This window comes from Saccoglossus kowalevskii, chromosome 3 (genome assembly GCF_978046115.1).
Source record: "Saccoglossus kowalevskii chromosome 3, keSacKowa6.1, whole genome shotgun sequence".
NCBI classification, from domain to species: domain Eukaryota; kingdom Metazoa; phylum Hemichordata; class Enteropneusta; family Harrimaniidae; genus Saccoglossus; species Saccoglossus kowalevskii.
In genome coordinates this window covers 28684974-28700825 of record NC_140643.1, presented here as the reverse complement: position 1 = coordinate 28700825, position 15852 = coordinate 28684974, and the positions used below count along the sequence as shown (strand labels likewise).

The 15852-nt window shown below is 36.0% G+C and overlaps 1 protein-coding gene across 2 annotated transcripts in view; it reads right to left on the bottom strand.

The window, feature by feature from the left end:
• The window catches only part of LOC100370383 (uncharacterized), a 29046-nt gene extending 14205 nt beyond the window's left edge, over positions 1-14841 (bottom strand). The window contains exons 1-3 of one of the 2 annotated variants that reach the window (XM_085496996.1): positions 14587-14841; positions 9943-10045; positions 7242-7352 (exon numbers count right to left, since the gene is read on the bottom strand). In XM_085496996.1, coding sequence (XP_085353122.1) covers positions 7242-7352; positions 9943-10015 — 184 coding nt within the window. In that variant the 5' untranslated portion in view covers positions 10016-10045; positions 14587-14841. Of the gene's footprint in view, positions 1-7241; positions 7353-9942; positions 10046-12550; positions 12676-14586 lie in introns of those variants that run through there. The other variant, XM_085496995.1, reaches the window with a different exon arrangement.
• Positions 14842-15852: the final 1011 nt, after the last annotated feature.

Sequence of the window (15852 nt, the reverse complement as noted above, 5' to 3'; positions counted from 1 at the left end):
ATGTATTGTCATATGTCATCTAATCATCAGCCAAATGAATTGTCATGTCATATAATCATCAGCCCAATGAATTGTCATGTCATATAATCATCAGCCAAATGAATTGTCATGTCATCCAATTATCAGCCAAGTGAATTGTCATGTCATCTAATCATCAGCCGAATGAATTGTCATGTCATCTAATCATCAGCCAAATGAATTGTCATGTCACCTAATCATCAGCCGAATGAATTGTCATGTCATCTAATCATCAGCCAAATGAATTGTCATGTCATCTAATCATCAGCCCAATGAATTGTCATGTCATCTAATCATCAGCCAAATGAATTGTCATGTCATCTAACCATAAGCCAAATGAATTGTCATGTCATCTAATCATCAGCCAAATGAATTGCCATGTCATCTAATCATCAGCCAAATGAATTGTCATGTCATCTGATCATCAGCCAAATGAATTGTCATGTCATTTAATCATCAGCCGAATGAATTGTCATGTCATCTAATCATCAGCCAAATGAATTGTCATGTCATTTAATCATCAGTCAAATAAGGTGTCATGTCATCTATTCATCAGCCAAATGAATTGTCTGTCATCTAATCATCAGCCAAATGAATTGTCATGTCATCCAATTATCAGCCAAATGAATTGTCGTGTCATCTAATCATCAGCCAAATGAATTGTCATGTCATTTAATCATCAGTCAAATAAGGTGTCATGTCATCTATTCATCAGCCAAATGAATTGTCTGTCATCTAATCATCAGCCAAATGAATTGTCATGTCATCTAATCATCAGCCAAATGAATTGTCATGTCATCCAATTATCAGCCAAATGAATTGTCGTGTCATCTAATCATCAGCCAAATGAATTGTCATGTCATTTAATCATCAGTCAAATAAGGTGTCATGTCATCTATTCATCGGCCAAATGAATTGTCTGTCATCTAATCATCAGCCAAATGTATTGTCATATGTCATCTAATCATCAGCCAAATGAATTGTCATGTCATATAATCATCAGCCCAATGAATTGTCATGTCATCTAATCATCAGCCAAATGAATTGTCATGTCATCTAATCATCAGCCAAATGAATTGTCATGTCATCTAATCATCAGCCAAATGAATTGTCATGTCATCTAATCATCAGCCCATTGAATTGTCATGTCATCTCATCATCAGCCAAATGAATTGTCATGTCATCTAATCATCAGCCCAAGGAATTGTCATGTCATCTAATCATCAGCCAAATGAATTGTCATGTCATCTAATCATCAGCCCATTGAATTGTCATGTCATCTCATCATCAGCCAAATGAATTGTCATGTCATCTAATCATCAGCCAAATGAATTGGCATGTCATCTAATCATCAGCCCATTGAATTGTCATGTCATCTCATCATCAGCCAAATGAATTCTCATGTCATCTAATCATCAGCCAAATGAATTTTCATGTTATCTAATCATCAGCCAAATGAATTGCCATGTCATCTAATCATCAGCCAAAGGAATTGTCATGTCATCTGATCATCAGCCAAATGAATTGTCATGTCATTTAATCATCAGCCGAATGAATTGTCATGTCATCTAATCATCAGCCAAATGAATTGTCATGTCATTTAATCATCAGTCAAATAAGGTGTCATGTCATCTATTCATCAGCCAAATGAATTGTCTGTCATCTAATCATCAGCCAAATGAATTGTCATGTCATCCAATTATCAGCCAAATGAATTGTCGTGTCATCTAATCATCAGCCAAATGAATTGTCATGTCATTTAATCATCAGTCAAATAAGGTGTCATGTCATCTATTCATCAGCCAAATGAATTGTCTGTCATCTAATCATCAGCCAAATGAATTGTCATGTCATCTAATCATCAGCCAAATGAATTGTCATGTCATCCAATTATCAGCCAAATGAATTGTCGTGTCATCTAATCATCAGCCAAATGAATTGTCATGTCATTTAATCATCAGTCAAATAAGGTGTCATGTCATCTATTCATCGGCCAAATGAATTGTCTGTCATCTAATCATCAGCCAAATGTATTGTCATATGTCATCTAATCATCAGCCAAATGAATTGTCATGTCATATAATCATCAGCCCAATGAATTGTCATGTCATATAATCATCAGCCAAATGAATTGTCATGTCATCCAATTATCAGCCAAGTGAATTGTCATGTCATCTAATCATCAGCCGAATGAATTGTCATGTCATCTAATCATCAGCCAAATGAATTGTCATGTCACCTAATCATCAGCCGAATGAATTGTCATGTCATCTAATCATCAGCCAAATGAATTGTCATGTCATCTAATCATCAGCCCAATGAATTGTCATGTCATCTAATCATCAGCCAAATGAATTGTCATGTCATCTAACCATAAGCCAAATGAATTGTCATGTCATCTAATCATCAGCCAAATGAATTGCCATGTCATCTAATCATCAGCCAAATGAATTGTCATGTCATCTGATCATCAGCCAAATGAATTGTCATGTCATTTAATCATCAGCCGAATGAATTGTCATGTCATCTAATCATCAGCCAAATGAATTGTCATGTCATTTAATCATCAGTCAAATAAGGTGTCATGTCATCTATTCATCAGCCAAATGAATTGTCTGTCATCTAATCATCAGCCAAATGAATTGTCATGTCATCCAATTATCAGCCAAATGAATTGTCGTGTCATCTAATCATCAGCCAAATGAATTGTCATGTCATTTAATCATCAGTCAAATAAGGTGTCATGTCATCTATTCATCAGCCAAATGAATTGTCTGTCATCTAATCATCAGCCAAATGAATTGTCATGTCATCTAATCATCAGCCAAATGAATTGTCATGTCATCCAATTATCAGCCAAATGAATTGTCGTGTCATCTAATCATCAGCCAAATGAATTGTCATGTCATTTAATCATCAGTCAAATAAGGTGTCATGTCATCTATTCATCGGCCAAATGAATTGTCTGTCATCTAATCATCAGCCAAATGTATTGTCATATGTCATCTAATCATCAGCCAAATGAATTGTCATGTCATATAATCATCAGCCCAATGAATTGTCATGTCATATAATCATCAGCCAAATGAATTGTCATGTCATCCAATTATCAGCCAAGTGAATTGTCATGTCATCTAATCATCAGCCGAATGAATTGTCATGTCATCTAATCATCAGCCAAATGAATTGTCATGTCACCTAATCATCAGCCGAATGAATTGTCATGTCATCTAATCATCAGCCAAATGAATTGTCATGTCATCTAATCATCAGCCCAATGAATTGTCATGTCATTTAATCATCAGCCAAATGAATTGTCATGTCATCTAACCATAAGCCAAATGAATTGTCATGTCATCTAATCATCAGCCAAATGAATTGCCATGTCATCTAATCAACAGCCCAATGAATTGGCATGTCATCCAATTATCAGCCAAATGAATTGTCATGTCATCTAATCATCAGCCAAATGAATTGTCATGTCATCTGATCATCAGCCAAATGAATTGTCATGTCATCTGATCATCAGCCAAATAAATTGTCATGTCATCTAATCATCAGCCAAATCAATTGTCGTGTCATCCAATTATCAGCCAAATGAATTGTCATGTCATCTAATCATCAGCCAAATGAATTTTCATGTCATCTAACCATAAGCCAAATGAATTGTCATGTCATCTAATCATCAGCCAAATGAATTGTCATGTCATCTAATCATCAGCCCAATGAATTGGCATGTCATCCAATTATCAGCCAAATGAATTGTCATGTCATCTAATCATCAGCCAAATGAATTGTCACGTCATCTGATCATCAGCCAAATGAATTGTCATGTCATCTAATCATCAGCCAAATGAATTGCCATGTCTTCTAATCATCAGCCAAATGAATTAAGATGTCATCTAATTATCAGCCAAATGAATTGTCATGTCATCTAATCATCAGCCAAATGAATTGCCATGTCTTCTAATCATCAGCCAAATGAATTAGGATGTCATCTAATTATCAGCCAAATGAATTGTCATGTCATCTAATCATCAGCCAAATGAATTGTCATGTCATTTAATCATCAGCGAAATGAATTGTCATGTCATCTAATCATCAGCCAAATTAATTGTCATGTCATCTAATCATCGGCCCAATGAATTGACATGTCATCTAATCATCAGTCAAATGAATTGTCATGTCATCTAATCATCAGCCAAATGAATTGTCATGTCATTTAATCATCAGCCAAATGAATTGTCATGTCATCTAATCATCAGCCAAATGAATTGTCATGTCATCTAATCAGCAGCCAAATGAATTGTCATGTCATCTAATCATCAGCCCAATGAATTGTCATGTCATCTAATCATCAGCCAAATAAGGTGTCATGTCATCTATTCATCAGCCAAATGAATTGTCTGTCATCTAATCATCAGCCAAATGAATTGTCATGTCATCTAATCATCAGCCAAATGAATTGTCATGTCATCCAATTATCAGCCAAATGAATTGTCGTGTCATCTAATCATCAGCCAAATGAATTGTCATGTCATTTAATCATCAGTCAAATAAGGTGTCATGTCATCTATTCATCGGCCAAATGAATTGTCTGTCATCTAATCATCAGCCAAATGTATTGTCATATGTCATCTAATCATCAGCCAAATGAATTGTCATGTCATATAATCATCAGCCCAATGAATTGTCATGTCATATAATCATCAGCCAAATGAATTGTCATGTCATCCAATTATCAGCCAAGTGAATTGTCATGTCATCTAATCATCAGCCGAATGAATTGTCATGTCATCTAATCATCAGCCAAATGAATTGTCATGTCACCTAATCATCAGCCGAATGAATTGTCATGTCATCTAATCATCAGCCAAATGAATTGTCATGTCATCTAATCATCAGCCCAATGAATTGTCATGTCATCTAATCATCAGCCAAATGAATTGTCATGTCATCTAACCATAAGCCAAATGAATTGTCATGTCATCTAATCATCAGCCAAATGAATTGCCATGTCATCTAATCATCAGCCAAATGAATTGTCATGTCATCTGATCATCAGCCAAATGAATTGTCATGTCATCTATTCATCAGCCAAATGAATTGTCTGTCATCTAATCATCAGCCGAATGAATTGTCATGTCATCTAATCATCAGCCAAATGAATTGTCATGTCATTTAATCATCAGTCAAATAAGGTGTCATGTCATCTATTCATCAGCCAAATGAATTGTCTGTCATCTAATCATCAGCCAAATGAATTGTCATGTCATCAAATCATCAGCCAAATGAATTGTCATGTCATCCAATTATCAGCCAAATGAATTGTCGTGTCATCTAATCATCAGCCAAATGAATTGTCATGTCATTTAATCATCAGTCAAATAAGGTGTCATGTCATCTATTCATCGGCCAAATGAATTGTCTGTCATCTAATCATCAGCCAAATGTATTGTCATATGTCATCTAATCATCAGCCAAATGAATTGTCATGTCATATAATCATCAGCCCAATGAATTGTCATGTCATATAATCATCAGCCAAATGAATTGTCATGTCATCCAATTATCAGCCAAGTGAATTGTCATGTCATCTAATCATCAGCCGAATGAATTGTCATGTCATCTAATCATCAGCCAAATGAATTGTCATGTCACCTAATCATCAGCCGAATGAATTGTCATGTCATCTAATCATCAGCCAAATGAATTGTCATGTCATCTAATCATCAGCCCAATGAATTGTCATGTCATTTAATCATCAGCCAAATGAATTGTCATGTCATCTAACCATAAGCCAAATGAATTGTCATGTCGTCTAATCATCAGCCAAATGAATTGCCATGTCATCTAATCAACAGCCCAATGAATTGGCATGTCATCCAATTATCAGCCAAATGAATTGTCATGTCATCTAATCATCAGCCAAATGAATTGTCATGTCATCTGATCATCAGCCAAATGAATTGTCATGTCATCTGATCATCAGCCAAATAAATTGTCATGTCATCTAATCATCAGCCAAATCAATTGTCGTGTCATCCAATTATCAGCCAAATGAATTGTCATGTCATCTAATCATCAGCCAAATGAATTTTCATGTCATCTAACCATAAGCCAAATGAATTGTCATGTCATCTAATCATCAGCCAAATGAATTGTCATGTCATCTAATCATCAGCCCAATGAATTGGCATGTCATCCAATTATCAGCCAAATGAATTGTCATGTCATCTAATCATCAGCCAAATGAATTGTCACGTCATCTGATCATCAGCCAAATGAATTGTCATGTCATCTAATCATCAGCCAAATGAATTGCCATGTCTTCTAATCATCAGCCAAATGAATTAAGATGTCATCTAATTATCAGCCAAATGAATTGTCATGTCATCTAATCATCAGCCAAATGAATTGCCATGTCTTCTAATCATCAGCGAAATGAATTAGGATGTCATCTAATTATCAGCCAAATGAATTGTCATGTCATCTAATCATCAGCCAAATGAATTGGCATGTCATCTAATCATCAGCCCAATGAATTGTCATATCATCTGATCATCAGCCCAATGAATTGGCATGTCATCTAATCATCCGTCAAATGAACTGTCATGTCATCTAATCATCAGTCAAATGAATTGTCATGTCATCTAATCATCAGCCAAATGAATTGTCATGTCATTTAATCATCAGCCAAATGAATTGTCATGTCATCTAATCATCAGCCAAATGAATTGTCATGTCATCTAATCAGCAGCCAAATGAATTGTCATGTCATCTAATCATCAGCCCAATGAATTGTCATGTCATCTAATCATCAGCCAAATGAATTGTCATGTCATCTAATCAGCAGCCAAATGAATTGTCATGTCATCTAATCATCAGCCAAATGAATTGTCATGTCATCTAATCATCAGCCAAATGAATTGTCATGTCATTTAATCATCAGCGAAATGAATTGTCATGTCATCTAATCATCAGCCAAATTAATTGTCATGTCATCTAATCATCGGCCCAATGAATTGACACGTCATAATCATCAGTCAAATGAATTGTCATGATATCTGAGTTTTATTCCAATGAATTATAACATTTAACCCTCATCCCAATAAATTATCATGCAACTTGAGCATCTTTCTAATGAAGTGTAATGGCATCCTGGCGTGATATCACTGGCATGATATCAGATACCGGATAGATATCTTGTAATCTGTTCTTACCTATTGGATATTCACAGTTTTCTCCAGTGTAACCCATCGCACATATGCATCGCTTTGTGTGCCAGAGGCATGTGCCTCCATACCCACATCCACCGCAGCTGTCCTGTTGACCTGCAAGCATATCCGGATTAGAGAAATGACATTTTAATAATTATCTGTTCAATTCGCAACATATTTTCCAACAACACGGTGATTTTTAGCAAATATCAATCTGTGCGATGCAGTGATCATAAGTAACTACGTTGACCTTTTTGCACTGAATTCCAATTCATTGTAATGAATTGTAATATTTTTTTGAAGTTTGTTAGTTTATCTACATTCTGTTGTCAATCAACCAACTAAACAATTAGGTATGGTGAGAATTCAGACTAATCTCATTCATTATCAACCGTCAGTAAGACGTATATATAAATGGAAAACCAAAATGTTTGATGGAATGAGAATTGAATAAATCGATTAGGTAGCAGAAGATAGCACAGATTTCTACAATGTTCACCAATCTTCCAAAATCAAAGACCAGCCATTATACAATCTAGTGATAAAACTCGATCTGAATTTAAAAACACATGTTTACACATCCAGTGATTCCAGTGATTAGAAATTGCTTATCACATGTACTTGACTAGTGAAAATTGTAATTTATACCGTGTAGATGTCAGTACCGTATATAAGATTGTTTGACATATAGCAAGCTCGAAACGTCGTGAAAATATGACGATACATCCGAATATTCCTTGCTTAGCTGTGAACAACTTATATAACATTCGCACGCCAAGTCCAGATTTTATTTAGATTTCAGATTCTTTTTAATACATCGGATCAATGTCAACACTGATGTCAGAGGCTTTTCCGACCGCTCAGCGACCAATAAAGGCATTGCTGTTACGAATTCTGCTCCGGGTTCTCTCGAACCACAGTTAGCATGGGAAGCAACATGAATGAATGCCGCCTTAAAACAGAAGGATGGCGCCTAAAGGCTGTGCAGATGAAAAAAATGAAGAGCTGGAAATTTATCGCAGATCAGTCTTTCACATTGAAGTTTAATATCGTATTAAAGTTATTCTCGAATCTTCGATCATCGCGTACTCGGCATGATGCCACCCCAAGCCGATGGCAATTCAGTCACTAACGAATTGTTGGCTATGTTCAAAAACCATTTGACTCGGATAAATTGCAAATACCATTATGTCATATGTCAGTGGCTTGCAATACAATATACGATAACAAATAACAATTTACAGACACATAATATTATAAAGCCTAAAGAATTAATTCAAGTCAATATCATCTACACGTTTGAAGTTGTCTTACTATTCATGTAGTCATTTTTTTAAATAGATCAGAACGTACATTTTCTTGAAAAATATTAATCACACCCACGTCGTCCCTGGTGTCATTTAAAAGTGTTTACAATATTCAATCACGTCAAATGTTATGAAATGGTACTTTATGTGAAGATATGCGAGTGTGTACTTGATATCAACACTGTCTGTCGTCTCTAATCTCTTTCAAACAGAGTATGCACATTGTGGCAATGAACGATGTCAAGATCGATAGGTACTCTCGTTTGTAATCGTTCAATACAATTGACCTATGGTGAAAATATCACAAGATTGCAAGCGTTAACTGATTTTATCAGGTGATGTCATTGTCATGTAATCACTTTATTAATCTTTGTCTAGCATTATTTATATTTTTTATTTGTTTAACTTTTAAATTTTCAGTGGTACTTGAATAAAAAACAAAATATTTTCTTGATTTGTTTGACAAAGTATCGAAATAAATTTATTGCAACTGATTTTAACAGGTGACTTTATTATTTTGGCGGTACCAGTTTAAGAAGTTTGCTATATTTTTTTTACAGAATTTAGCTATTTTACTAATACTTTACTGCTTGTTCTGAAGATTAAGCAGCACGAGAACGAATATTTTTCAATGAATAAACTATTTAAATGTAGTTACTTGAACCAATGTCAAATAATTTCTACCATATTGTAGAACCTTTATGTGTGGTCGATTGGTATCTGAAACATGATCATTTAAATGGGCGTTCGTCTGTACTTTTCTAGTCGTCGCCGTTCCTCACAAAAATATACACAGTTATCAGCAGTTACTTCTCATTAGGAGAGCTGTTCTACTCATATCATGGTTGACAACTAATCGCTGCTTGATGCCGACAACAACGCCGCATTGGAAATATTACATTTTGTCACTTGGTGTGAATTTCAGCTTGATGTAATTACTATAATGGACACCGCTGATTTTCAGACGCCTATCTCAACGGAATCCGGCAATGATAAAGGCAATGAGCACGCGCTGTGAGAACTACGAAGAAAGGGGTCGTTTTTTCAAAGATAACCTTCATTCACATTCTTAAAAAACAAACAGTCACTGGCAGCGCCGTTCGTGTTTTGTGTAACGATCGAGTATAGTACATATAATGATTACAATAGAGCATGCGCACATTGTCGTAATAAGTGACAACCTCTGGTAATAAATATGAAATTAGGCAAAGAATCGCATCGTGTAATGTCAAGGTGTAATATTTCGTAATATACCTGCGGGGGAAATATCAAGTAATCTAGACTGTCGTCTGTGGACAAACCTACAACGCGACCGATTATATTCACACACCGCCACAATTATTAAATATGTATGGCGCCAACAGACCGGCGAGGATGACGCAACGTCATCAACTTACCCCGTGACGCAGAGACCAGCATCAAGATGGCAACACACAAACGACACCGGTGAAGACATAGGAGGAGCGACATGATTTCTATCGGAGATCTGTTTTTTTCAGTCTGTAAGTGAACAAGAACAATTTTAAAGAGCAGTCTCGAAATATGTATTTTTCTCGATCGATTGCAGACTGAATACATTTATGGGCTTCCAACGATAGTTATCTTCTTCTAAAAACTCAAATGCTGGCTCACGTGCACACATACATTCCAGATCCGAATTGAATTGATGTCATTAACATTTCTCACGGAAGCCGTGTTGAATAACTGTATTGAGTAACGATGGATCAATTCAATTCAAAATGGAATCGATAACATTCCCAGTCAAGCAAAATGCCAGGTACAATTTTCGTCGGTAGTAAAACGTACAATTCATTGGCGAATTCATTAGTTCGTGTTAAAGGAATGCATCATAACACTTTATTATTGTTAGTGGACTGTCGTATTTGACGTACGTCACATCCGCCCGAATGATTTGCAAAACGGAAATAAAAGACGTGATTGGTCACCGAATTCGTTATGTTAACTACATGTATTCCCATTACCACTCTTTTATTGCGTACGTAAATAATACATACTCTTCGTATAAGAAAACATTGGGTGGGCTCGCACACCATTTGTTTATGGTGCCTTGAATCGAAGAGTGGACAACAAATGCGAGTGAGTGCGATGTATCAACATCAGCAAAGAGACTATTCGATGGTAAATAGCAACAACTCATCTGTTAAGTGCACTGTATAGTGATAACCTCGGGCCATGTAAGATATATAGAGGATATATCAATAGCGAGTCTACAGTCTCACATTTAATAAACGAGTGTAGTATTTCATTTGTTCAGAGTTGGCGGGTTTAATAAATCTGATATTATATGTACATTGATATTGTTCGTACATAGCACCCAATATTACGCATACGCCTTAAGCATTATAGTTATGATTTGTTGTGATCTGGTTTGTTTTAATGCAACTGATACTATGATCGGTTTGATCTGCTTTATACTAGTATACGCTACGCACACATTCATTGGACATTCAACCGATTTAATTCAATTTCAACTAGATGTTTAACATACCCTATGGATATAATTGCTTACACTGAATAAATGTATAGCCAACATAGATAGGTAATTACCGTAAATAAATGTACTGTAACAGAATGTGAGCCATAAACACCAAGTATATTAACACATATAGTTTTTTTTATCGGAGTCCGAAAATGGTTGTGCTTTCCTATTTCAGTTGCAATTTTAGTATAAATAAGAATATTGTTGTATACGTACTTGATTGTCAGTTGTTCGACACCAACGATTAGGCTCTACGGTTGATTTGAAGCATATATACAAGAAAGAATTTGATGCGTCAAAGAAATATTGTCAACAATCAAGCTGCTCTCTGATTGGTCTGACCTTTACATGTTAGATATAGGCAACCAATCAGACTCACACAGTCTTAAAGTAGCTTTATGCGATAACTAAACATATTCATAATGTAGACAAACTGTTCAATATGCAACTTTGATCAATTTGCTGATGTTCGTGTTAAAGCGGTGATAGATATGTTGATTTATACATTGGCACGTTATTTAATGTTTCTCTTAACAATTATTTTTCTACTTTGCACTAAATTCAAATATGTCATCTGAACGTCGTTGCGGCCACTGTGGAAGACAGGTTCAAGATAGAAATTGCGCGCAGAGCGTCTCGCGCTGTTGTCTAACGAGAAAGATTTTCACTCTTTACTTTTTGCTTTCAATTGCGTGCAAGTGTAAACAAGACTAAGAAACTTCTCGCAAATCTTTACAAATGTATTGATGCTAGCAAAGAAAATATGCCGGGGGTTTCAATGTTGACCCCAATAACACATACACTTACCACAATGTCAAAACATGTTTGCAGAATTAATGGCAATGACGGATGTAGGATTTTAGTTAGAGGCGCACATTTACAATGACGTCATTGCCGCATTATACAGTGTAAGATACGTCTGTATGAGTGACGACAGTTTCACTGGAATCACGTTTTCTCTGAATCAGCTACTGTATAGAATAACAGTAAACACGAAGGTGTAGTTGCTACGTACAACGGGAAGTAGTTGCGTTTGAGCAATTTATTGTCACGAATCCAAATATTACAAAACTACATTCTCGTCACAATGCTTTTTGTACAATGTTCATTTTAATATCAGTATTGTACAATGTACCACATAATCAATTTCGTCTACCCTTCTTTACAATAACAATTTATTCAATACTGTGAATAATCGTCGTTAGCATAGTTACGTAACATACATGAAGCCAGATAAGGTTACCGACACGAATTTGTAATACAGAATATTCGTAATCACAATTCCTATTCATATAGAATTGCAAATTGTCGGTCCAGTTATTCATTTACAGCTTACAACTAAAAAAAACGTTACATTCTGTTTGACTACACAGAAACGAAGTCGAATTGAAGAACTGATGGGTAATCGCAAAATACGAGTTTGTAAAATTGGATTACGATACTCTATAGGATCGTAAATGTTTCACTTGTTAATGTATCACTTATCTTAGGAGATAAATACGTACCATATTGAACATCTCATTTTTCTGCTAATAGTAAACAATGATTCTATCAGAATACGCGATAAAGACGGATTTGACGTTAAACATGGTCGACACTGCCACATTTCCAATTAGATCCAACGGGTGTCCTTTCCATAAATGACGTGGATAAATCGCATGAGAATGCAATCGAAAACTTTGTCGTATAATCCCCTTGAGATCTGCGCCTATATTACGTAGATACGACCACGACCCCCGGTGAACTCCATTAGTTGCCAGTAAATCCTACATACATACGGAATACGTTTCACCACGGTATTTATTCCTGGGATTCATTGAAAACAGAACAGTTTTGTGTACATAAATTCTGATATATGTTATTACGAATGTGTCTTCCGCCAATTTCTTCCTAAGTTTTGTCAGTATTATCGTCATCGCTAACTCAGAAAAGTGTATTTGGCCGTCCAAATTGATAATATCATTATACTATTGGAAGTTTATAGACGAGTACATTACGCCGTCCGAATTGAATGTTATCTGCATGTTGTTTATAGACGAGCACGTCAGCTATATATATAAATAACGGAGAATAAATCTCACGCTTACCCTATTCAATGATTGTAATTTTACCGTTTTAATGCTACACCCTTGGCAGCAATTCAGCAGAGCGTAATCGAGTTTATAACTCACTACTGCACTGCGATTACGAACATAGTCCCAAGTCACGTTATATTGGTTTTAATGTACATATCTAACTGAAGCATTATCTCTGGATTGCTCATTTCACCACCGCCACATGTAACATCTCCGTAATTGAGATGCGCAATAATTATATTTATATACGGCTGTATTTATTGCTCGAGTAGAGGAAGAGTCTTGAAATGACATAGTGGCTCGGAATGAATGTTTTGCACTTTAAAGATATTCGAACGACGGTAAAATATGGGGTTAGTTAAAGGCTGCGCGTTTCGATCACGATGGCAATTTCTTTTACAAGCCACGTTTTTATAACACTAGTTGAATTCCTTCTCCGGGGACACCATCCACAGAGTGCTTCCAATGATGAGATTAGAGCGTAGAATTGCAAAGGTTGAAGTTGGCGACGAGGGAATAGACTGGCCTAAGTTTGTAATATGTAAGAGGATGAAAAGCTGGCATAATGAAGAGGCCATTCCAACGCCGGAGAACATTGTACACTCGACACAGCTGAGATTCTATATAACGCTGCAAATGCATACAACATTCGCTTTAGGCCTATCCTCTCCATGGCGTATTGTCAGTATCTAAGGTACTGACTTTATACGCCAGTAATGTCAAAGGTATAGCTACAATTAAGAATGATATTATCAGATAACCAGTGCTCAACGCAATTGAATACTGCCCCGTTTCCCGTGGGCTAAGTATTAATTCGGGTTTTTTGCTCTTTCTGGGTATCTATTATATTCCCACACCAGAATACCGAATCGTTCTTTTTTTAGTTTCATCATCGATACACGTTGAATATTATCCACATTTACGTACAGAGAGAAGTTATATTCATTTTATACGTTTGGGCTCTGTTAAAACCATAATTACATTTATTAAATACATCGCATGTATTAACATAAAACACGTGTTATTGTGCCCGTGTAGCAATTTACCGTGCGCGAAACAAAATTTGTAAAAAAACAAAAAAACAAAACAAAAAAAACACACACACTCCACGTCTGTTTCATCTAAAGGGTAGTATCCCTCGATATATTATAAAAAAAGCCCGTACTGAAACGCAAAGTATGAGTGTAGGTAGTACCTCGACTTAATATAAAAGGTTAAACATACACCTTAAGCAAGATTAAAATCGTCGATTTGTTGTAGCCTTCTTTTTTAATGGGGTAGTTATGTCAGCACGCAATGTACGCATTTGACGAGTAGCAGTAAAACAACATCATTGACTACAACGGTACGGGATAATACAGTACCTACAACGAGACCGTCAACACAGTGGCTATACGTGGTACCACGAACATTGCCAACAGCGGGTGATATTAATGCATTGACTACATTATCGCTGCGTACTTTACCTGTTGTTCTTCTCTTTTAAGGAAATCTTCTAAATCGCCAGAAGTTGTCGGAAGCAATTGGTCTACGGTAACTTGGGGTTATTATTTGGAGCAGTTCGTGCGCGTGGCTTCATCATACAACAAGTCGCTATTTGTTTTGAAGAGCTGTATTTCAATCGTCAAACGAAAGACATCTCACATCTCTATTGCACGGCGTTGAAAATAAGGTGACTATTATATATCGCTGACACGAGAGCCTGAGAGCGGGAGTGATAAATGTTAATACGGGGCAATCGCAATGCATCATGGGTGAACACATACTGATAATCCATGCATGACCTCGTCTGCGAATGAAAGTGATTTCGTTTTCATATTTATTTACTGTTCAATTCCAATTACATCGACTTGGGCTAATTTCCCGAATAATTGAAATAGCGCCACGGGCACTGTTAGTCAATGTCTCGACTCAGTACAATGAATTTATCTTCACATTTATTTATTTATTTATTTTCACTCATTTTACGACTGAAGAATTTTAAAGATGCACATCACCAAACGCAGAAGCAATATCTAGTGCGTTTCATACTAAATTATATGTATTCGGGATTAAAAGTGGGTACAATGTGGGTGTACGGGATTGTATACCACACTCTAATGTGTATTATGGACTAAAAGTGGGTACAATTTGGTTGTACCTGAATGTATACTAAACAACAATATGTATTATGGAATAATAGTGGGTACAATGTGGGTGTAGGGGAATGTATATCACAAAACAATATGTATTATGGACTAATAGTGGGTACAATGTGGGTGTAGGGGAATGTATATCACAAAACAATATGTATTATGGACTAATAGTGGCTACAATGTCGGTGTAGGGGAATGTATATCACAAAACAATATGTATTATGGACTAATAGTGGGTACAATGTGGGTGTACGGGAATGTATACCACACAACAATATGTATTATGGACTAATAGTGGGTACAATATGGGTGTAGGGGAATGTATACCACACAACAATATGTATTATGGACTAATAGTGGGTACAATGTGGGTGTACGGGAATGTATACCACACAACAATATGTATTATGGACTAATAGTGGGTACAATGTAGGTGTAGGGAATGTATACCACACAACAATATGTATTATGGACTAATAGTGGGTACAATGTGGGTGTACGGGAATGTATACCACACAACAATATGTATTATGGACTAATAGTGGGTACAATGTGGGTGTACGGGAATGTATACCACACAACAATATGTATTATGGA